This window comes from Microtus oregoni, unplaced genomic scaffold (genome assembly GCF_018167655.1).
Source record: "Microtus oregoni isolate MIOR12 unplaced genomic scaffold, Mior012 000003F_ref0000135, whole genome shotgun sequence".
Classification (NCBI taxonomy): Eukaryota; Metazoa; Chordata; class Mammalia; order Rodentia; family Cricetidae; genus Microtus; species Microtus oregoni.
The window spans coordinates 4,822,886-4,844,848 of NW_024543062.1; the positions used below are offsets into that span (position 1 = coordinate 4,822,886).

At 43.2% G+C, this 21,963-nt stretch overlaps 1 protein-coding gene across 1 annotated transcript in view; it reads right to left on the reverse strand.

The window, feature by feature from the left end:
- Nucleotides 1–298: 298 nt before the first annotated feature.
- Stag3 (stromal antigen 3) overlaps nucleotides 299–21,963 on the reverse strand; it is a 36,977-nt gene continuing 15,312 nt past the window's right edge. The window contains exons 11-36 of the mRNA XM_041648695.1: nucleotides 17,491–17,564; nucleotides 16,126–16,249; nucleotides 15,520–15,618; nucleotides 15,242–15,321; nucleotides 14,838–14,945; nucleotides 14,523–14,637; nucleotides 14,271–14,376; nucleotides 13,983–14,086; nucleotides 13,644–13,736; nucleotides 13,436–13,525; nucleotides 12,955–13,155; nucleotides 12,577–12,647; nucleotides 12,399–12,486; nucleotides 11,719–11,796; nucleotides 11,543–11,635; nucleotides 11,252–11,420; nucleotides 11,006–11,142; nucleotides 10,149–10,250; nucleotides 8,625–8,773; nucleotides 8,308–8,436; nucleotides 8,062–8,219; nucleotides 4,786–4,960; nucleotides 4,503–4,604; nucleotides 4,161–4,242; nucleotides 890–961; nucleotides 299–685 (exon numbers count right to left, since the gene is read on the reverse strand). Coding sequence (XP_041504629.1) covers nucleotides 677–685; nucleotides 890–961; nucleotides 4,161–4,242; nucleotides 4,503–4,604; nucleotides 4,786–4,960; nucleotides 8,062–8,219; nucleotides 8,308–8,436; nucleotides 8,625–8,773; nucleotides 10,149–10,250; nucleotides 11,006–11,142; nucleotides 11,252–11,420; nucleotides 11,543–11,635; nucleotides 11,719–11,796; nucleotides 12,399–12,486; nucleotides 12,577–12,647; nucleotides 12,955–13,155; nucleotides 13,436–13,525; nucleotides 13,644–13,736; nucleotides 13,983–14,086; nucleotides 14,271–14,376; nucleotides 14,523–14,637; nucleotides 14,838–14,945; nucleotides 15,242–15,321; nucleotides 15,520–15,618; nucleotides 16,126–16,249; nucleotides 17,491–17,564 — 2,808 coding nt within the window. The 3' untranslated portion in view covers nucleotides 299–676. The remainder of the gene's footprint in view (nucleotides 686–889; nucleotides 962–4,160; nucleotides 4,243–4,502; nucleotides 4,605–4,785; nucleotides 4,961–8,061; nucleotides 8,220–8,307; nucleotides 8,437–8,624; nucleotides 8,774–10,148; nucleotides 10,251–11,005; nucleotides 11,143–11,251; nucleotides 11,421–11,542; nucleotides 11,636–11,718; nucleotides 11,797–12,398; nucleotides 12,487–12,576; nucleotides 12,648–12,954; nucleotides 13,156–13,435; nucleotides 13,526–13,643; nucleotides 13,737–13,982; nucleotides 14,087–14,270; nucleotides 14,377–14,522; nucleotides 14,638–14,837; nucleotides 14,946–15,241; nucleotides 15,322–15,519; nucleotides 15,619–16,125; nucleotides 16,250–17,490; nucleotides 17,565–21,963) is intronic.

A 21,963-nucleotide genomic window follows, 5' to 3' on the forward strand; every position in this document is an offset into this window, starting at 1 on the left:
CGCACTCTGGGCTAGGTGGGTGGAACACATTTCAAGAGAGAGGCCTCTACCTCACTTGCCTATCAGTGCCATCTTCTCTCACTTTGGCCTACACTATCACATTTAGTGTAACTGCTCAGAGACAGCTAAACTCTCTTCAGCCATCTGTCCCACTTATTTCATTGACTGATCCATCCATCCTTGAGGACCTATACACAAAATATCTGAGGGTATGGAGGCACTTAAATAGGGGGCCACAGTGTCCAGAAGCCAAAAAAACTAATATCCATCAGCATTACAATCTCAAGTCATACCTGGAAACAGCTAATTTGAACATGTTTATTGAGAGCTTGTATCTACGCCTGGCAGAGTCTCAGGGAAGAAGTACCACATAGAAAACCAAATGTTTAAAAAAAAAAACTCCAGTGCTGAGGTGGATAAGTCCCTTATCCAACTCTAACCCTGCAAACAGGCAGAAAGAAGCATAGCACTTTGGTGCATTAGGATGACAGGATTCATGGCTTCTCTATACAGGCACCAATTCAGAAAGAAATGGAGGTTTGAAATACAAGGCCATTTCTCTTTCTTTTAAAGTACTTGGCTGGGGCCCAAAGGAATGCTTCATTTTACTCCTTCCTTCTTGCTCACTCATGACCTTAAAGTGGGAAGTGGAGAAGGGGAGGGGGCCAAAGTTCCATCAGAAATCCTGAAATGAAAAGGAGAATGGAAAATATGGAGTCATGAGAAGAGACCAAATATTAAACAGAAGGCTGCTGTTCTAGTTACCCACGAGAGTTCTCAAAGACCACATAAAGGAGCCCACAGGTCCTGATCTTTCCATCTATTAGATGAACAGACAGCTGAGCACCATCATTTCCAAGGACACACACACTAGTTCTGAAATGCTCACCTCCACATTCAGCTCTGTAGTATCTAATAGGTCCAGCCCATGCTCACTGGGAGAAGAAGGGCTACGAAGTAGCTAGAACAAACAGAGCCAAAAGTTAGAAAGGTTGTTCTAAATTCTACCCACCAACAGAAACACAGTTCCTTCTGAAGTCTCAAGGGATAAATCATAGAACCGACCCTTCTCTTGGCCTGCTGGTTGAATCCTTCCCATGCATTCAGCTATGAAGCTAGAGAACAGAATTGTCCTAGCATTCTAGCCGTGTTATTTGAACAGAGATATGAAGGTGTTGCTTAGATTTTTCTCTGAGAACAAAGTTTCCATTTTCTCCCCTCCACAGAGAAGACAATAAAATAATAGCACACAGTATTAGCTTAGTGTGGATTAGCTATCTAAGGGGGGCTCTCCTCCCCTCTACCTCCTGTAAGACCTACTTGATATGTATGTTGAAATCTTAACTTTTGGGGCCCGTAGAAGTAAGAGGTGACCTTTGGAATATGTTTTTGTGAGAGCATGGAGCCCTTAAAACTATGTTAGTGCCTTTACAAGAGGCCAGTGTTTGCTCTAGCTTTCATGAGACAGCCTGCAACTAGCACTGAGCCCTTACCAGAACCCATCTGTGCTTACCAGAACTCAAGACTTCTAGCTTTCAGAGCTGAAGGAATAAATGTCCACTACTTATAAACCTAGAATCCATGCTTCTCTGAGCTAAGGCACAGACCTTTGCAGTTTATGAGGCAAGGCTTTGTACTCTACACTATGTATAAATACTCCATTGTAAGGATGGAGAAATGAGACTGAGACAAGCAACAGATAACTTGATATGAAACTAAGGACTCACATTCAGTTGACCTCACTTCAAGCTCTCTGTTTTGCTTACTAGGTCAGATCATTCACCAAAGAAACCAGGTAGGCATGCTTTTTGGTGGTGGCAGGGACCTTGAAACACCAGAGTTATGGCAATAAACATGGCTACAGCCAGTACCACTGCCATGAGGCTGGAATCTCAGAAAGCTAAGGAATGGGCTGGATCCAGCCATCAAAGCCACGGCTTTAATCCTACCCATATTGCTTAGCAAATTAAAGACTCATGTCAAAAAAAGAGAGATATGGTAAAGATAGACTCAAAGACAAAATAAAAAACCTCTAAATGGTTTACTGTTCTTAAAAATATATGTAGGCTTGGAAGAAAAAAAGAAAAAGTGTAGTTGGGTGTGGTGGCACACACTTTTAATCCCAATACTTGAGAGGCAGAGGTAGACAGACCTCTGTGAATTCAAGGTGAGGTGGCATACACCTTTAATCCCAGCACTTAGGAGGCAGAGGCAGGCGGGATCTCTATGAGTTCAAGAACAGCCTGGTCTACAGAGGGAGTTCCAGGACAGCCAAAGATACAGAGAACCTGTTTCAAAAAGCCAAAAATTAAAAGTAAAAATAAAAGAAAAAGAGGTTAAAATAAAGTCATGTAAAGATGAAAAATACACAAAGAGTCTGAATACTGTATGTTATTATGTTCTCTTTGAATTGTTTGAATGCTGAGGAAAGCTGCCAGAGATATTTGTTTATAAATGCTGCTAAATTAATCCAAGATAGGTATTTTGAAAATCCCTTGACTTCAAAATTGAAGACAAAAGATATGTCACTTTGGAGAAGAGGTTTTGCTTTTGTTTCCACAGGAAATGAGAGGCTGTGTATTCATTCTGAGTTAAGAAAAACCAGGTTTGATCAAGGAAGACTACCTGAGAAATTTCCAGTAGGAACAGATGACCCAGATGTCTGAGTTCTACATCCATAACAGATTCAAGACTGCTGCCTAAGATGATCAAGACTCACAGGATACTCCAGTCAGGACTTGATCATAATTCTAAATTTTCTTTAGGTCCCCATAAGATTATCAGTGCCCCCAACAAGCAGGAAATAGCCTGGAAAACTTTACCCACATCCCCCAAAAAAATGGAGTATGGATAATAATCAGGAGAAAAGCTAAACAAAGGATATTAGATTCAGATTTCTTGGGGTTTTTTTATTTTTTTTTAATGGGAAATGGTGTGGGACCATGGTCTGTATTCTGTCAATTATAGTTTAAATAAACACTGATTGGCCAGTAGCCAGGCAGGAAGTATAGGCGGGACAACCAGACAGGAAGTAGAGGCAAGTCAATGAGAACAGGAGAATTCTGGGAAGAAGGAAGTTCTAGTCTGCAGTCCTGGCCTAGTCACAGAAGTAAGATGTGACTGCCTCGCTGAAAAAGGTATTGAGCCATGTGGCTAGCACAGACAAGAATAATGGGTTAATATAAGAGTTAATAAGAAGCCTGAGCTAATGGGCCAATCAGTTTATAACAGAAAGAAAGAAAGAAAGAAAGAAAGAAAGAAAGAAAGAAAGAATCCAGGTAGTTAGGAAAGAGAAAGGGGAAAGTGGAAGGACAGGGACAGGCAGCCTTGTCAGGAAAGAAAGGTGTGGCTGGGGTGAACTGAGGGACGTGTCTCTGGTTCTAGTCAATTCTTCCAATTACTGGGAAATTCAGTGGCAACAATACTTATCTAGAAACTGTGAAGAAATGTGCTATTCCAAGTCTTTTCCTTTTTTAAAACATTTATTTATTTGCATATGTGCATGTACATGTGCATGTGTGAGTGTGTGCACTGTGCATAGGTCACAGGGCAAGGCTTTTTTTTTTTTGGGGGGGGGGTTCAAGACAGGGTTTCTCTGTAGTTTTTGGAGCCTGTCCTGAAACTAGCTCTTGTAGACCAGGCTGGCCTTGAACTCACAAAGATCCACCTGCCTCTGCATCCCAAATGCTGGGATTAAAGGTGTGTGCCACCACAGCCCAGCCACAGGGCAAGTTTTGGAAGAAATTTTTCTCCTTCTACCATGTGGGTTCTGAGAACTGAACTCAAGCCTTCAGGCTTGGTAGGAGGTACTTTATCTGCTAAACTATCCTGCTGGCCTTTGCATTTCTAATTTCTATTCCTTTCAGTTTTCAAAGCTGGGCCTAGAAGCCACTTTGTAGCTCAGGGTAGCCTTAAACTCACAGTAATCCTCTTGCCTCAGTCTCCCAAGTGCTGATATTGTAAGTGTGAATGACCAACTCTGGTCATTCCTGGGCTCCTTATTTAAGAAAAGTAAAGTATAAACTAAGTCTGCAACCTTTCCTCCTTCCCTCTATGATTCTTTCAAATAACCTTCAGCAGTTTCAGAAACAAGGGCATCATTGACTGACAACAGGCATCTCAGCCTCTAGTGCTGGAAAAAGGGACTGTTGGGTCCACACCTTGTCTCCACCTTGCCATTCTTCACATGATCCATCCAGAAGTCCTAGCTCTTCTTCCTCATCCTCTTCCATAAGGCTGAGTCTATGGTAGTAGCAAAGAGTACTGGTTTTTAGATGGTCTTTCCAGGCCCCCTGAGTGTTTCACAGGCACAGGGAAAGAGGGACTGGCAGCGGTGGAGCAGGAATTAGGACTCTAGTTCCCACTCCTGCTTCTGAGGAGAGCCGCCCTTTACACACAAGAGAGACATGTGAGGAATGTTTTGGGCCCAAGACAACCCAGGGAGCACTGGTTAAGATGAGAAGTCAGTGTGAGTAAATCAACATGGAAAGGGGGGACCTAACCGGGTCAGTTGTTTGCCCAAACCAGAGCCTGAAGGATCACACTGAATCTGGAAATACTGTGCACTCGACATCTTCAACCTCTGGGTGCCTGAGAGTTGCTGACTGTTGAGAATAAAGCAGGGTCGGTGACAGGGTTTGAGAAAAAACAAAGGATAAAAAGAGTAGAGAAAAGCATGGAGTGTGGAAGAGACATTTTGTATCTATAAAAACAATGGAAAAGCACACAAAGATCTAGTGTGCTGTGGGGGAAAGAACAGAAACACCAAGGTTTCCCTGGCCTCACCTGCAGATCAGCTCTGGTCCTGGTCCTGGTCTAGCTTTTTGCCTCTTGCCCACTGGCCTCAGGGACTGTCTTCTTTTTATTGCCGTAGAGGTGAGGGTAGGTTTTGGGTAGCTACTATTCAGTTGAAGGCTTTCTTCTTGGGATGAGAGCTCTTCTCTCTGAGGCCTACAAGAGCCTACAAAGTAGATATACATATCAAACAGATCAGGAACCTGCCATGGGTTACTTTTACAAAACCTGTCCAGAATTTCTTAATGGAAAGTTAAGCAGAAAAGAAATTGAAAAATCGCCAGGCGGTGGTGGTGCACGCCTTTAATCCCAGCACTCGGGAGGCAGAGGCAATGGATCTCTGTGAGTTCGATGTTAGCCTGGTCTACAAAGCTAGTTCCAGGACAGGCTCCAAAGCTACAGAGAAACCCTGTCTTGAAAAAAAACTAAAAAAAAAAAAAAGAAAAAAGAAATGAAAAATCTATGTAGCCTTATTTTATTTCACCTCAATTAGCAGAGCCATACATAACAATGTACCTGTGTGTGAGTTATGATGTATCATTATGTTTAGCTTCTATCCTAGCAAATACTGTCTATCTAGAAAACAAGGCAGAAAGAGAAAAATATTTATTTCACAGAGGGCATAAACATTTGATGATGACTGTGGGAGATGACTGACTCCCTAAAATTAAGCAGTTAGGCTATGAATTCTGAAGTCCTATCCATTCTAGATTAATGGTAATCATTTTGGAATCAGAGGCTTGAACAGGGCCAGGGAGACAGGGTTTTCTTAAGACAGAAGACAAAAGGATGATAATGCTAATGTCATCTTACCAGAGAGGCCCAGTACTTTCTACAGAGAGTAAAGAAGAACGATGCCACCAACTGAGGTGTCCACACCAGAGGCTCTCCTTCCCCGAGAAAACCCAAGTGGTGATGTGATTTTAAAACATTAGTCAAATGTCTATCACCATTTGCCAGGGATGAGCACTCTATTGACTCTCTTCCTCCGTTGCAACCATGTATGTACACAGAAACCAAAAACCCAAGTCGCCACCATTAGCCTATATAAAGGACTATAGACAGCAGGGACTGTAGCCATAAGTAAATCTCTGTGAACTTGAATTAGTCAACGATTAGTCAGTTAGGCATTACATACAAAAAGTACACGTTAAAAATAAAAATATGTAAGGTATTAAGCAATAGTGGAGAGGGTCCCTGAAACTGGCCTCCCCTTGTAATAAGATTAATGACTACCTTAATTGTCATCATAGAAACTTCATCCAGCAACTAACTGATGGAATCAGATACAGAGATCAACAGCTAACATTGGGCCAAATTCCCAGAGTCCAATCAAAGGGAGGGAGGAGTGATAATATGAGCAAAGGGGTCATGATCATGATGGGGATACCCACAGAAACAGCTGGCCTAAGCTAGTGGGAGCTCACTGACTCTGGATTGACAGTGGGAAAACCTGCATAGGCCCAAACTAGGCCCTCTGAATGTGGGTAACAGTTGTGAGGCTTGGGCAGTCTGTGGTGTCAGTGGCAGTGGGACCAGAATTTATCCCTGGCGCTTGAACTGACTTTTTGAAACCCATTCTCTTTAGAGGGACACCTTGCTCGGCCTAGATATAGGGGGAGGGCCTTGGTCCTGACTCCAAGTGATGTGTCAGACTTTGTTGACTCCCCTTGGGAACCCTTAACCTCTCTAAGGAGTGGATGGGAGGTAGGGTGGATGGAAAGTGGGGGGGGGGTGGAAGGAGGAGAGGGAAAAGGGACTGAAATTGGTATGTAAAATGAGAAAAGATTGTTTTTAAAAAAATAAAAATTAAAAAAAATAGGTAAGGTAGAATTCATCCTAATTAAGAATATCAACAATGGGGCTGGAGATATGGCTCAGTGGTTAAGAGCACTTCCTGCTCTTCCAAAGGTCCTGAGTTCAATTCCCATCAACCAAATGGTAGCTCACAACCATCTGTAATGAGATCTGGTGCCCTCTTCTGGCCTGCAGGCATACATGCAGACAGAATACTAAGAATACTGTACACATAATAAATAAATAAATCTTAAAAAAAAAAGAATATCAACAATGCTGGGCATGCCTTTAATCCCAGCACTCAGGAGGCAGAGACAGGCAGATCTCTGTAAGTTAGAGGCCAGCCTGGTCTAAAAAGAGTTCCAGGACAGTCAGAGCTACACAGAGTAACCCTTCTCAAAATAAAATAAAATAAAAAGAATGCCAAAAAAAAGGTAATATTAACAGCATAAAAAGGTAATCCACAGATTTGAGAACATTCTTGTATCTCTTTAACCTAATAAAGATCTATCTAGAATGTGTAAAGAACCCTCAACAACTCAATAATAAAAAGATAACACAATTTTAAATTCCAGCACTCAGGAGGTAGAGAGAGGTATATCTCTGTGAGTTCAAGGCCAGCCTGGTCTACAAAGTGAGTTCTAGGACAGCCAGGCCAACACAGAGAAACTCTGTCTCAAGGAAAAAAAAAAAAGATCCAAGTTCAGTTCACAGGTACCTGTGCTCATGCTCACATGGGCATTCACACACACACACACAAAACTTAAGGTAACATAAAAGTCACCAAAGTGCACACTTTAAAAAGATGGCCTAGCCGGGTCGTGGTGGCACATGCCTTTAATCCCAGCACTCGGGAGGCAGAGACAGGTGAATCCCTGTGAGTTTGAGGCCAGCCTGGTCTACAAGAACTAGTTCCGGGACAGCTAGGGCTGTTACACAGGGAAACCCTGTCTCGAAAAACAAACAAGCAAAAACAAAACAAAACAAAAAAAGATGGTCTTACTTTTATAGTATGTAAATTACATTTCATTAAAACTGATAAGTTTTAAACTTACATTTTAAAGTGCATGATAGCAAATGCACATTATCATATCAAATTTATTAGAATATTACTTAAGACAATCTTTTAAAAAAGCAAATTAAAGGCATTAAGTAAATGTTAAGACAAGTGGTGATCTGAAAGTTACTTGAGAAATCAGTGTATTGTTTGCTGCCAAGGGAGTACATCCTAAAAAGACTGCTTGGTTCAATCTTTGAATTATCATTAGTTTCTATGTCATTTTTCCAACTTTGCTATTTTAAGTTGGCTAGATAAATGGATAAAGAAAATGAATGACAGTTGGTGCCTGATGAAATCTTCAACAAAGTCTAAGTTTGAAGGAGACTAAAACCTATCTCTTGTTTAGGCAAAGGCAAGTAGGATGTAGTGCAGAACACACTGAAGCCTACCTACCCAACCCTGACCCTTACCTTCAACACGCTTCTTCTTGGAGTGGGAGGGTCCCTGAGGGCTGGCCTCTGCTGTGCTCTCTACAGGGTTGAGGGAGTGGTAGTAGGTGGTAACTGGACCCCAGGAATGGCTACGTGCCTTGGAGACACGCTGAAGACACTTTTCCAGGTAGGATAGTCTAAGAAGGGATGGTACAGAGAATAAATGAACTTAGCCGTGCCCAGACTCTTCTGTAAATCCACATCTCTACTCAACCACCAACTTACAATAACTGCTTGTCCTGATGGAAGAGGCGGGGGGAGAACTCTGAAAGGAGCTCCAGGAATGAAAGATTTGGCGGCTCACGAGAAGAGTCAGCAGGAGGAAGCTTAGACAATGAGAACTTGATGCCTTCCCTTGATTGGGTAGAATTATTTCAGCTGGAGTCTGGAACATCCTAACCAAGTATGCCATCACCACACCTTTGCTGCCCAGGCCACACTCACCACCAGCCTGCCTGCTGCTTCTGCACATGGTTACTCTCCCCACCAAGACATGATCACCTGCCCTCCCAGTGCCCAGCCTCCAACCAGCACTTCCTCACTTGTGCAGCATGACCACAAGGTCTCGGTTGTGAAGCTGCTGGGGTCCAAAGCTCAAGGCAAATCTCCGGGCCAGGTCCCTCATCTCGATGAAGGCAGGCAGTTCTGTCAGGCCCTGGGGCCCCTGCTCCTGCATCAGTTCTGTGTACAGCTGTGTTCAGGAGACAAGGCACATTTGAAAAAGGTGACAAGGAGTTCTAGAAAAGCACTCCCTTCTCTACTCAAGACTCCACAAGGCTAACTTTCCTCCCTAGATATATCCACACCTGATCCCCTACAGCAGAGCAAATCAGCCCTGCTCTGTGGTGAGGGTTTTTAAAATATGCTCCTGAGGATTAAACTCAGCCTTACACTTGACGGGTAAATACTTTACCACTGAGCACCACCCTCAGCATTCTACCTCTGCGGTGATGAGTAAAAATGTCATCTCTCAGCAGGTAAAGGTGCTTGCTACCAAGGTTGACAACCTGAATTCAATCCCCAGAATCCACATGGTAGAAGGAGAGAACTAATTTCCACATTTTCCTCTGATCTCCACACTGAAAACTGCTTCCCTCCCACCACAGCAACACACATAAAATAAATAAATTTTTAAAAATTAAAAGTCTGTAATAAATAAAAGAGGTTGTAAGAAAACAGACTAAAAAGTAATCAAGAATTCCCTAGAGGCCGGAGAGCTGGCTCAGTGGCTGAGAGCATTTGCTGCTCTTCAGAGCACCTGGATTCAATTCTTAGCACCCACATGGTGGCCTGCAACCATCTATAATTCCAGTCCCAGGGGATCTGACTCCCTCTTCTGGCTCCACAGGCACATGATGTACAGACAATCACACAGGTAAAACACCTACTTACATAAAAATAAACAATAATTGTTTTTGAAAATTCCCTTTCACTTTAGAATTGGTGTTAATAACTGATTTCTATGGAGCTTGGGGAAGGAGGAAACTGACTGGTGAGTTAGATTAGGGTTTCTGGTGATTTAAATAAGAACAGCCCCCATGGGCTCATATATTTGAATGCTTAGTCACCAGAGATTAGAAAAAATAGGTCGTGTGGCCTTGCTAGAGGATTAGACTGATTAAAAGGATTCATAGGTGTGGCTTTGCTGGAGAAAGTGTATCACTAGGGTGGGCTCTAAGGTTTCAAAGGCCAAGCCAAGCCCAGTGTTACTCTCTTTCTGCCCTAAGAATCAGAATGTAGCTTTTAGCTACTGCTCCAGCGACTGCCTGCATGACACCATGCTCCCTACCAAGATGATAAAGGACTAAAACCTCTGAAACTGCAAGCAAGGCCCCAATTAAAAATACTTTATAAGAGTTGCCTTGGTCATGGTTTCTCTGCACAGCAATAAAACAATGAGTAAGACAGGGTCTATGACATGTGAAGAACCTGTCACAAGAAATGAGTAAAGAAAGTTTCTGTCCTTAAAGATCTTGCAGGATCATCCCTAAGATGCTGGGGCCGGACAATGAGGTGAGAATCTAGGAAGAGCATGCCACATTTATGAAGTGTCCAGAAAAGATCACCTGCTTTAGGCTCAGGAGCAGGATCCGAGAGCACTGACATCGGTCAATTTGTCTTGCTCGAGTTAATGTTTCCTTAATAATGTCACCATAGTCTTCATAGAACTAAGGGAGAGGAGGTAAAGAAGGTAACATTAACTACAGGGAAAAAAATCTCTTTGGTTTCTTCATTCACATCCCTAATCACAATTGCTTCCCAAAACGCCATAAGTAGGAAAACAGTAATATGAGCATAAATAACTCAGAGATGAAACCTCTTCTCTAATAGTGCAGTGTCCAAAAGGAACCAAACTTAATGGGGGAAAAAAAAACTAAGGGCAGAAACTGGTTGAACCCAATGACTGGAAAAAAGGAGTGGAGCACCCGTACCTATCCTGAGACAACACTAGTTCCCACACATCCCTCCCACCAGTCTAGAGTTCTGAGGAACAAGAGCTTCTGTGCTGCTCATTGCTTTGCCCTTAGTACCTGGCATGTTTGATGTTCAGTGTAGACAGAGAGGGATACAATGGCAGATTGAGGAAATGGAGCTAGTTATACACATAGGTTATCTTGTGAGGTCTGACTTTCCCCTCTGTTTTCTTTCTCTAATACCCATCCTGTAGATTTGGTTTAAAGCAGGAAAACAGATTTCTTAATTGGAAAAATAAGTTATTTCCCAGTCAATAGCTTTTTCTATGTAAGTATTCACCCCATATCTCTTTTCTTTGTCCTTTTTCCTGAACTCCTACTGCTGTTCTCTCCTACTTCTCTTTTAAGCCTGATACTCTCAGACTGTCCTCAACCGCTGACTGATTTCCTTCCTTAGATGCTGCAGTGTTCAACTTGGTCCCTCTCTTTCATGTCGGGGATGTGATTACCTTGCTATAGTGTTTGAAAATGTCTGAGGCTGCGTCTAGCTCTAGTACCCCATAGAGCAGCAGTTTGCAAAACCCGGCAAGCAGACGGCGCCGCTGGTGCAGGAGCTCTATCTGGACATGATCCTCTTGGGACTGACCTGTGCAGCAAAAATAAAACCAACCACAGGTTTAGGCTTCCCACCTAAGATACTGTCACCAGGCTCAGCCCCAAACCCTTCCTGAGCTCTGAGCCTAGAGTTCTTGTACCACTGCCCAGTTCTCCAGGCTGGAGAAAGACGTGATCCATGAGGAAACTGGCTAGTTCCGACTGGAGAGTAGCTTCCGGAAAAAAGACAAGGGGCCTAAGGAAATCCCGTCCCCCTGCAATCATCTGAGGGCTGAAGATGAGAAGCAAGTCACTCAGTAAGATAAAAGCCTGTTGGGGAGAGAAAAAAAGAAAGAATGATTACAAAAACCAGAATATTTACAAAGACTATAGTTGCATAGCTCATTTCTGTGGAGAACAGTCTCCTCAAACTGCAGGACACACATGCTCACCTGCTCCTGAATCTCTGGGTCTACATCTGAGAGGCAGCTCTGGCAAAGTTCACAGAAGGCTACCATTCTTTTCTTCAAACTCATCAGCTGCTTCTGTAAAAAGAGCAGATTAATTTACAGAGGAATGAAGGCTCAGGCTCCTCCATTCCCACTCTCCTCCTCAAACCCACACTTACTTGGGAAGTAGACTCTGAAATGTGGGTTACCATCCATAGAATGGAAAAATATACAAGACTCAAGGCTGGCAAAACCACCTGTAACACGAAATGTTAGATCAGGTGGCTAGAGAGCAAGAGTGAGGCGTGTCAACAGCATAACCAGTAAGAAGAGAGAAGCTGGAGTGAGGTGGTGCACGCTTTTAATCCTAACACTCAGAAGGCAGGGTCAGGAGGATCTCTGTGAGTCTGAAGCCACCCTGGTCAACAAAGCAAATTCTACAACAAACAAGGCTACCCAGAGATACCCTGTCTCAAAGAAACAAAACAGTAACAAACCTCATCCCAAAAAGAAAAGACAGACCCAGGAAACAGAATTCCTTTCTGATGGTAAAAGGATTATTTTGGGCAATGTCTAGAGGCTTCTAGCCTAGACAGAAATGTCCCATCTTTCTGGTTTATTCAGTCTCCTAGAATTCCTCAACAGTCTCCTTGGCTCCCAGGAACCCCAAGAGAAAGGCCATTTCCAGGCACTGAAGCCCCCAGTCCACCTCAGAGAAGAACAGAAATGATAACCTGCCCGACCTTCCTCCCTAGAGCACTGCACACCCAAGACTGGGACCGCCTAGGCAAAGTGGCCTCCAGGACACAGGTTCTGAGAGTCATCTGCCCTGCCTCTGTGTGTCCAGCCCATCACCTGCCTGGTGAGGAACTTCTCCTGTGTCCACAGCTTTCTGGAGGAGTCGAGAACATGGTTCAGAGATATCCCAGCGAGTCAAGTCATGAGCACTGTAAGGAGACAGAAGGGAAGGTTATATTGGGACACATCCAAGGCAATCAACACTAGAAGAAAGGGAAGGGGGCAGGAGAGATGCTCACTTGTAAAACGCAGAGAGACGCTTCAGAGTGGCTGTCAGACTGTACACCTCATCCTCATCTAGGAAGGATGACTAAGGAACAAAGACACTCACAGCAAAGTTTCTCAAAACCTCATCATTAATCCTGGCCCTCTCTTACCCTCCCTGGGATGCCCTGCATTTTTTAATGTTTTATAAGTAAAACATTAAAAAATTTTCAAGAGATGGAATACATCCCATATCACTGGGATCCCATACAACCCTCGGGGTCAAGCGATTGTCAAAAGACATTACCAATATCTCAAAGAGGTCCTTATAAAACAAAAAAGGGGAGAAGTCTCCCCCCATCTACAACTGTAAAAGGCATTATTAACCATCAATATTTTAAATTTAGCACCACCTGCATTAGGTCATCAAGCTCCTGCTGGAATCTATCTGTAAGAAGATCCACTAGCTGGCTTCGGGCAAAGTCCACTCTGCTGAAGAAGGTGAACTCTGGCTTACACAGCAGATAGAGGCCACGTGCTGCAGCCTCAAGCACCTCAGGCTCCACATGCTTCACCACCACCTCCTGGAGTTGTTGCAGAAGCAGCTCCAAGTGCTAAAAGGGAGACAAGATAGGGTGGAGTATAGGCTGAAGAGTGACACAGAAGGATGAAAGGAGTGATGTTTAGGGATAAGATGTGTGTGTGTGTGTGTGTGTGTGTGTGTGTGTGTGTGTATGTGTGTGTATGTATATGTATATGTATATGTATATGTATATGTATATATGTGGACCGATAAGATTCTTCCTGAACCTTACATAAACAAACCAACCACTGGAAGAACCCTTAACTTAAGCAGGGTAGTAGAAAGGTCTAGGAAATGAGCTACCTCCTCACCTTCTCCAAGCGCTGAGTGCAATAAATGCTGAGGTCAAAGTAACTAAGCAGTCGGAGCAGGGGAGCAACATTCTCTGCATCTGCTGAGAACTGTAGTAGAGAGTGTGTCTTGTTAATTAAGGAACAAGGGGCAAATCCTTCCCCCATCCTACCTTGGGGTCGGTCCCTCACCCACTTATACCCCAAACTGTATGAGAGGCTCTCTTACCTTGGCCAGGAGCTGGGGTAAGAGGGGGATGAGGTGCTCAGCCAGCTTCACCTTGTCATAAGCTTGAAGTTTGCGTTCTTTGGCAGTCAGACCCTGATATTAGTAATTGGAAGTGGGAAATTGTGAAGAAACACTGGGTACAGAGGGTAAGTGTATCTGTACACACGTCTGTTCCATGAACTTTCCATCTGAGGAGGAAAAACTCAGTATATCCCTTCAGATATTTTTTTTATCTGGAGATGGGATTCTTAGAGGCCTGGGCCCTAACCCAGAAAGTAGAGGTAAAGAGGACAAATAGCCATCTGGTTCCAATATTACTGACCCACCACTCATGCCTACCTTCTTCCCTGTGATGCGCCCCACTGGTGGGTGACCCTCTGCAGCTTGCCGAGCACTGGACACAAGGATTTCTATCAGCATTCTCTCTTGCATATCACCCAGATCTGTGATAGAAAGAGGATCAAAAATAAAACCACAGATTAGCCATTCTCCATCTCTATATTCCCTCCCCAGGACACCTCTGTTGCTTTTTCCAAGTCAGGCAAAAACAAAATAAAACCCCAAACCTCTCAGTTTCACACTAGAAAATTCAAGATACCCAACCCCCAGCTACCATGTGGCACGCACTCTGGTCCTTCCGCAGTAGCAGGCTTGTCAGACTCTCCCAGTCCTTCAGATAAGACTGTGCACAGTCCCATAAACTATCTACCAAGTAAGCAGCATGGTTGTGATGCTGTGAAAAAAAGTTCCTAGTAAGTTATCCACTGACAGCACATCAAATTGTTCCAACAAGTGGCTATTGGTAAGCAGGACCCTCCTACCCACTGCCTAACTTGTCTGCTTATAGGTCTTAGGCATAACATCCCCTTCCTACATTACCTCACTCTCCATAAAGAAGGCCAGTAGAAGGTGGATGAAAGTCCTCTGGGCTTGTGAACTCCGGCGTCGCTCCCTGCCACCCACTGCTTTTGCCTCACACTCAGGATAGAAGATCCTGGTAGGATAGATATGGAAAGAATATAGCATGGGAGGAAGTAAGGACAAATGGACAAGTGGAGAGACAAGGAAATTCTATAGGTCTAAAAGAGGAAAGGGACAAGAGAGACTTCAATAATTTTGATTAAGTCCCTAGGTAGAGTGGGGGGGGCAGGAAGGCAGGCAGAGGGTAGTATGACACACATACACACCACTCACTTCCAGTACACAAACTCCCCTGCAGAAGAGGCCATAGCACGGTTAGAAATGTACACAATGGAGTAGATTTTCTCACAGTCTGCATTGGTCAGTACTCCCTCCATGTTCCTTCAAGAGAAAAGGAGAAACAGTGTGTGTGAGAAAGTTCTCTCGTACAGCCAAGGGTGGAACAAAACAAGGCAATACGTACAAGGACATGACTCATAGAAAATGTTTAAGTGAAGAGAAGAAGAGTTAAAGATAGGGAAGTACCCTTCTATCCTACAACTCAGGAAGTCCTCTGTCTTCCATTCTGCACACAAGGAAGGCTGATTGTGATAGGTCAGGGACAGAGCCCTGGAGGGGCTTGTTTGAGGCTACAAAGGCAAGTCTGTGAGGCTGCCTCCCCACTTCCCACAACTCACTTCAGTATAAGGGTCAGCAACCTGATGGCCTTCACTGCCACTTCACACTCTTTGTCCATGACCATGGAAACCATCCGGTCCTGTGCAAAGAACATTATCCAATCTCTCTCACCCATTCCAAAACATCACAATCTCTATTTGAAACTCCTAACACAAAAGGAGCAGGAACTCTATTCAGAATAGCTATCAGCTTGCCAGAGAAACTGGTGAAAGACCTGGGGTGAGGAAATGGGAACCACATCACAGAGCCAAACCTGGGAATGTTGTCCCCATCTTACCTTGAAACGGTTGGTAAAGAGCTCCATGCGTGTGCTCAGCTCCTGGTTGCTGTACAGCCCTTCCAGAGCCTTCACACACTTTAGGCGGACTTCCTTGTGCTGTTGAGGAAGGAGACAGAAAAAGGGAAACATGACTGACCAAGGATCCCTACAGAGCCCCCATGTGCCCCTTCACTATTCTTCATTCTGGGCATGAGTGATCTCTACACTGAGGACTCTTGGATATAAGAAACAGTAGAGTTGACGTCTCACTGAAAACAGAAAAGGCTCATAAAAGCACTAGACAACCACAGTGAAAAGAATCCCCTTGACTGGCACTCTGGCATTTGTGCTACCATAACCAATTTGCTATTTCATAGGAAATACTTTCTTCCTCCATGACATATAAGGTTTCAAAGGTATTCTGACTCGTGAATGCTTTTCTCCTTTCTGCTTTATCCTACCCTCCTCAGCACTGCAGTAATCTCAAGGTTCAATGCCTTGATTGGGAGATCACTGTGAAATGATCTCACTATGTGAAATGTTTGAATGGCAGACTAAGAAAAAGTAAAATGTCTCAGGACAGGTTAGAAGAAGAGGGTAACGGGGAGGCTGACTTAACCTGACCTTATCATGCAGGGTCCAGCCAATGTATTTTAGGTAGCTGTCATTAAGAAAGGAGGTGCTGTAGCTTTGCATCCAATACCCAATCTCCTCGATGCAGATAGCACGGATCTCAGGAAGGACATCCCTAGACAAAGAGACAAACTGACATATTACCTTATCTCAAAAGTTACCTTTTCCCACTGAGACAGTGGAGCTGATCTATTGGGAGCTCACCAAGGCCAGCTGGACTGTGACTGAAAAAGCATGGGATAAAACCAGACTCTCTGAACATGGCGAACAATGAGGGATGATGAGAAGCCAAGGACAATGGCGTGGGGTTTTGATCCTACTTCATGTTTGGGCTTTGTGGGAGCCTAGCCAGTTGGGATGTTCACCTTCCTAGACATGGACGGAGGGGGGAGTACCTTGGACTTTCCACAGGGCAGGGAACCCTGACTGCTCGTTGGACTGGAGAGGGAGGGGGAGAGGAGTGGAGGGAGGGGGAAAAGGGTGGGAGGAGGGGGAGGGAAATGGGAGGCTGGGAGGAGTGGGAAACTTTTTTTTTCCTTTTCTCATTAAAAAAAATAAAATAATAATAAAAAAAATCAAAAAAAAAGTTACCTTTTGGCCTACCACATAGCACTCTCAAAGAAGTTATGTTTGTGACAAAACACAGGTACTAGGCCTTTCATTTCCTCATTCCAACGTAAACACATGAAATATGTGAAATTAAATGCTTCTTTCTATAACCAGCATTTGAGATAGTTTAACCTTGTACAACTATATCTCTATACTCCTTTAAAAGCCAATTCTGAAAGTTCACTTAAGTGTTGACTAAAATGCACTGTTTTTTCAATTTTATTTCAAGAAATTATTAAAGTTCTGGAGAATCAGAAGTTGAAATCTAGACAAACGTGAGACACTACTACAAATACTCTAATTCTAAAACAGGTAAAATTTAATGCTATCAGTTCTTCAAACACTATGAATCTCCCCTAGCCTCAGCATAGTAAAATCACAGGTTAGGCTAAGAAAAGGCTTGCTGAGCCAGACATGCCTCAGTATAGGAACCTTTCAGGTCTCTGCCCTTGTGTGCTCAAGTCTCCAACTCCAGAAAGACAGAGACAGGGCCAGGACTTGGGCAAGGTCAAGAGGAGGAAAATACTCAGTGATTATCTTGATTTCTGAATTTCCTTACCAGAACTCACAAAATCCTTTGCAGACAGGGATAAACCAGATCTTAGCTAATTCATCGTATCTGTCAGTTTCCACTCCAGCTTTAATATCCTTGAACTAACTAAATAACTCAACACTGGAAAGGGCCTTGTCATTCCCCATGCTACCACCAAGGACAGCAGTTTCAGTAAGAGCCTGTAACTGACTCACCTGTACCGATGGACAAAAATACCTCTGAAGATAGCATTCATCATCCCCTCTATCTCTTCTTGATTCTCTTGGAACTGGAGGAAGGAACAAGGTGAGTCTATCCCTCTTGTACCTCAACAATATAACATCACAGTTATAGAAAATCCAACATCTACCCAGTTTCTATTATTGAAGGACAGAGTATGAACCATCAGGTATTCTATATTCCCTCCTAGTTACAGAAGAAGCAGTGAAGTCTAATGCCTAAAAAGTTGCCTTGTGTTTGATATATAATAATAATAATAATAATAATAACTATTATTATTATTATAATGTCTTAAGTTTTTCATATTTCTAAGATCATCAGTACCAAATTTTACAGAAGTCTGTAAAACAGAAATTGAGAAAAGACCACTGGTGACAAGATATACTTGTTTGGAGAGAAGTTTTGACAAAATGGAGCTAAAATACTGTCCCAATCAGTGAAAAATCAGGAAAGGAAATACTGTAAAGAAAAATGAAAGTATATTGCAGAGAAGTGGACTAAAGGGTTGACACACATTCACAAATGGACAGAAGAAAACAGTATGGTAAGGAGACTAAAGTGGGAGAATGACAACTGACGAATAGTCCAGAAAATAAGAAAAGACTCACACTTGTGCAGCTCCCTTTTCATAGAGATTGCACACCAAGACGCTCAAGCAATGCTTAAACTACAGAAAGTATCAAATACCATCCACGTAGGTTGAAACATCTTTCTATAAAATTCTTGGGACCAGCAGTGTTCTATCTTTTACAGTTTTTAGATTTTGGAATATTTACATAGACCTTACTTATTGGAAACACAATTTCCAAATCCAAATCTGAAATAAACTCCAAAACGAAAAGAATTTCTGCATGTCATATTGATGCTTAAAAAGTTTTATGGAGTACGTCAGAATTTATGTTTGGATTATGTTTAGAAATGTTTAGATTAAGGATGTTCAAACTATTATGTATTTATGTGTGTATATGTACACCTATGAGAAACCACTTGTAAATTACAGAGTAACAAATATAATGTTGGAATAATGTTATGTGAGCTTTGGTGTCTCTCTTTCTCATTCCCTCCCCTCTTTTCTCTCAAAATAGTAATATTGTACACTTTGGGGTTCTTTTTGCTTTTGAGACAGGCCTGGCTGACCTGAAGCCTCCTGCCTCTGCCTCCTGAGTGCTAGGATTAAAGGTATATGCCACCATGGCCAACTACTTTGGAGATTTTTGAACCTTTGTTGACTTTGGGAAACTGAAACCACAGAAAAGGTCATATAATGTGGGTCTGCAGATGTAACGTGAGTCTATCACACACAATTTTAAATCCTAGACAGATCTACTAGTATATGTAGTAGGCCTTTAATATCATCCTGACAATGAAAAACAGCAAATGAGAATGAAGTTACACAAAGTTTGCTTCTCAGGCTCATACAGCTCAGTGACAGTGCCTACCTGGCAGATATAAGGCCTTGGATTCAATTCTCAGTGCCACAGAAAAAGAGAACAGGGAAGAGAGACAGACGCATACAATAATAATAATTTCCTTCTCTTTTAGCATAGCAGAGAAGCAACTGCTTTTTATGAGGATTGGGAAAATCATCAATAGATACAGTCAGACATGATATGTCCTACCAACCTCAAGGGGGAGAAGAGTCAGATACTAGCAAGGAGTAGAAGACAGGTATAGCAGCAGTGTTTGACTAAAACACTGCTACTTGAAATTTAATCAGTCTAAAAGATTTTCCCAGGGCTTATATATGCCAAAAGTATTATAGTTTAAAAAAATGCCTCCTCGGCATTACCATCCCTGACTTCAAACTCTATTACAGAGCTACAGTGATGAAAACAGTGTGGTACTGGCATAAAAACAGAGAAGTCGACCAATGGAATCATATAGAAGACCCGAATTTTAACCCGCAAACCTATGATCACCTCATTTTCGATAAAGGAGCTAAAAGTATACAATGGAAGAAAGAAAGCATCTTCAACAAATGGTGCTGGCACAACTGGATGTCAACCTGTAGAAGAATGAAAATAGATCCATATCTATCACCATGCACAAAACTCAAGTCCAAATGGATTAAAGACCTCAATATCAGTCCGAACACACTGAACCTGATAGAAGACAAAGTGGGAAGTACCCTACAACAGATGGGCACAGGAGATCGCTTCCTACGTATAACTCCAGCAGCACAGACATTAAGGACAACATTGAAAAAATGGGACCTACTAAAACTGAGAAGCTTCTGTAAAGCAAAGGACACTGTCACTAAGACAAAAAGGCAACCTACTGACTGGGAGAAGATCTTCACCAACCCCGCAACAAACAAAGGTCTGATCTCCAAAATATAAAGAGAACTCAAGAAACTAGACTTTAAAATGCTAATTAACCCAATTAAAAAATGGAGCACTGAACTGAACAGAGAATTCTCAACAGAAGAAGTTCAAATGGCCAAAAGACACTTAAGGTCATGCTCAGCCTCCTTAGCGATCAGGGAAATGCAAATCAAAACAACTTTGAGATATCATCTTACGCCTGTCAGAATGGCTAAAATCAAAAACTCCAATGATAGCCTTTGCTGGAGAGGCTGTGGAGGAAGGGGTACCCTCATCCATTGCTGGTGGGAATGCAATCTTGTGCAACCACTTTGGAAATCAGTGTTTCAGTTTCTCAGGAAATTCAGGATCAACCTACCCCTAGACCCAGCAATACCACTCTTGGGAATATACCCAAGAGATACCCTATCATATAACAAGAGCATTTGTTCAACTATGTTCATAGCAGTATTATTTGTAATAACCGGAACCTGGAAACAACCTATATGCCCTTCAATGGAAGAATGGATGAAGAAAGTATGGAATATATACACATTAGAGTACTACGCTGCGGTAAAAAACAATGACTTCTCGAATTTTGCATGCAAATGGATGGAAATAGAAAACACTATCCTGAGTGAGGTAATCCGACCCAAAAAGATGAGCATGGGATGTACTCACTCATAATTGGTTTCTAGCCATAAACCAAGGACCACGGAGTCTGCAATAGGTGAACCTAAAGAAGCTAAGTAAGAAGGTGAACCCAAGGAAAAACATATAGTTATCCTCTTGGCTATGGGAAGTAGACAAAATTGCCGGGGAGAAAATTGGGATCTTGGGGGTGGGGTGGGATGGGGGTAAGGGGAGATGGGGAGAGAAAAGGGAGAAGGGGAGGATGGGGGAACTTGGGGAAAAAGGATGATTGGGATAAAGGAAGGTTGGATAGGGGAGTGCGGAAGCACAATTCTTAGTTAAGGGAGCCACCTTAGGGTTGGCAAGGGACTTGAACCTAGAGTGGCTCCCAGGAGCCCAAGGCGATGTCCCCAGTTAGATCCTGGGGCAGCTGAGGATAGGGAACCTGAAATGACCCTATCCTATAGCAATACTGACGAATATCTTGCATATCACCATAGAACCTTCATCTGGTGATGGATGGAGATAGAGACAGAGACCCACACTGGAGCACTGGACTGAGCTCCCAAGGTCCCAATGAGGAGCGGAAGGAGGGAGAACATGAGCAAGGAAGTCAGGACCACGAGGGGTGCACCCACCCACTGAGACAGTGGGGCTGATCTATTGGGAGCTCACCAAGGCCAGCTGGACTGTGACTGAAAAAGCAGGGGATAAAACTGGACTCTCTGAACATGGCGAACAATGAGGGATGATGAGAAGCCAAGGACAATGGCATGGGGTTTTGATCCTACTTCATGTTCGGGCTTTGTGGGAGCCTAGCCAGTTGGGATGTTCACCTTCCTAGATATAGACGGAGGGGGGAGTACCTTGGACTTTCCACAGGGCAGGGAACCCTGACTGCTCTTTGGACTGGAGAGGGAGGGGGAGAGAAGTAGGGGGAGGGGAAGAAGGGTGGGAGGAGGGGGAGGGAAATGGAAGGCTGGGAGGAGGCAGAAACTTGTTTTTTTCCTTCTCTCAATAAAAAAAAAAAGCATTTATACCATTAAAAAAGGCCAATAAAACTATATCCTGTCCAAAAAAAATGCCTCCTCAAAAGATTAGTGTATACACACACACACAAACACACACACATATATAAAAGCTTGGCTGCCTGCTGACAGACTTTTAAGAGGTGACTGGATCCCAATGGATTAACCCACAGATGAGTCCCATAGCTAAACGGACTTATGAGGAGGTAGGGCTTGTTGGACGATGTAGGTCACTGGGGTCATGTCTTTGAAGGAAAGAGCTTATCCCCAGTCCCTTCCCTCCCCTCTCTGCTTCTAATATGAGGTGAGTGGCCCAGCCCCATCATAACCTCTAGGCTCTAATAGTCAGCCTCACCACAGGCACAAAGTCATGGAACCACCTGAACATTGACTGAAACCTCTCAAACTCTGAGCCAGGATAAAACCTTTCCTCTTTGAACTATTTCTCTCAGGTATCTGTCAGAGTGATGAAAAGTCTACCACA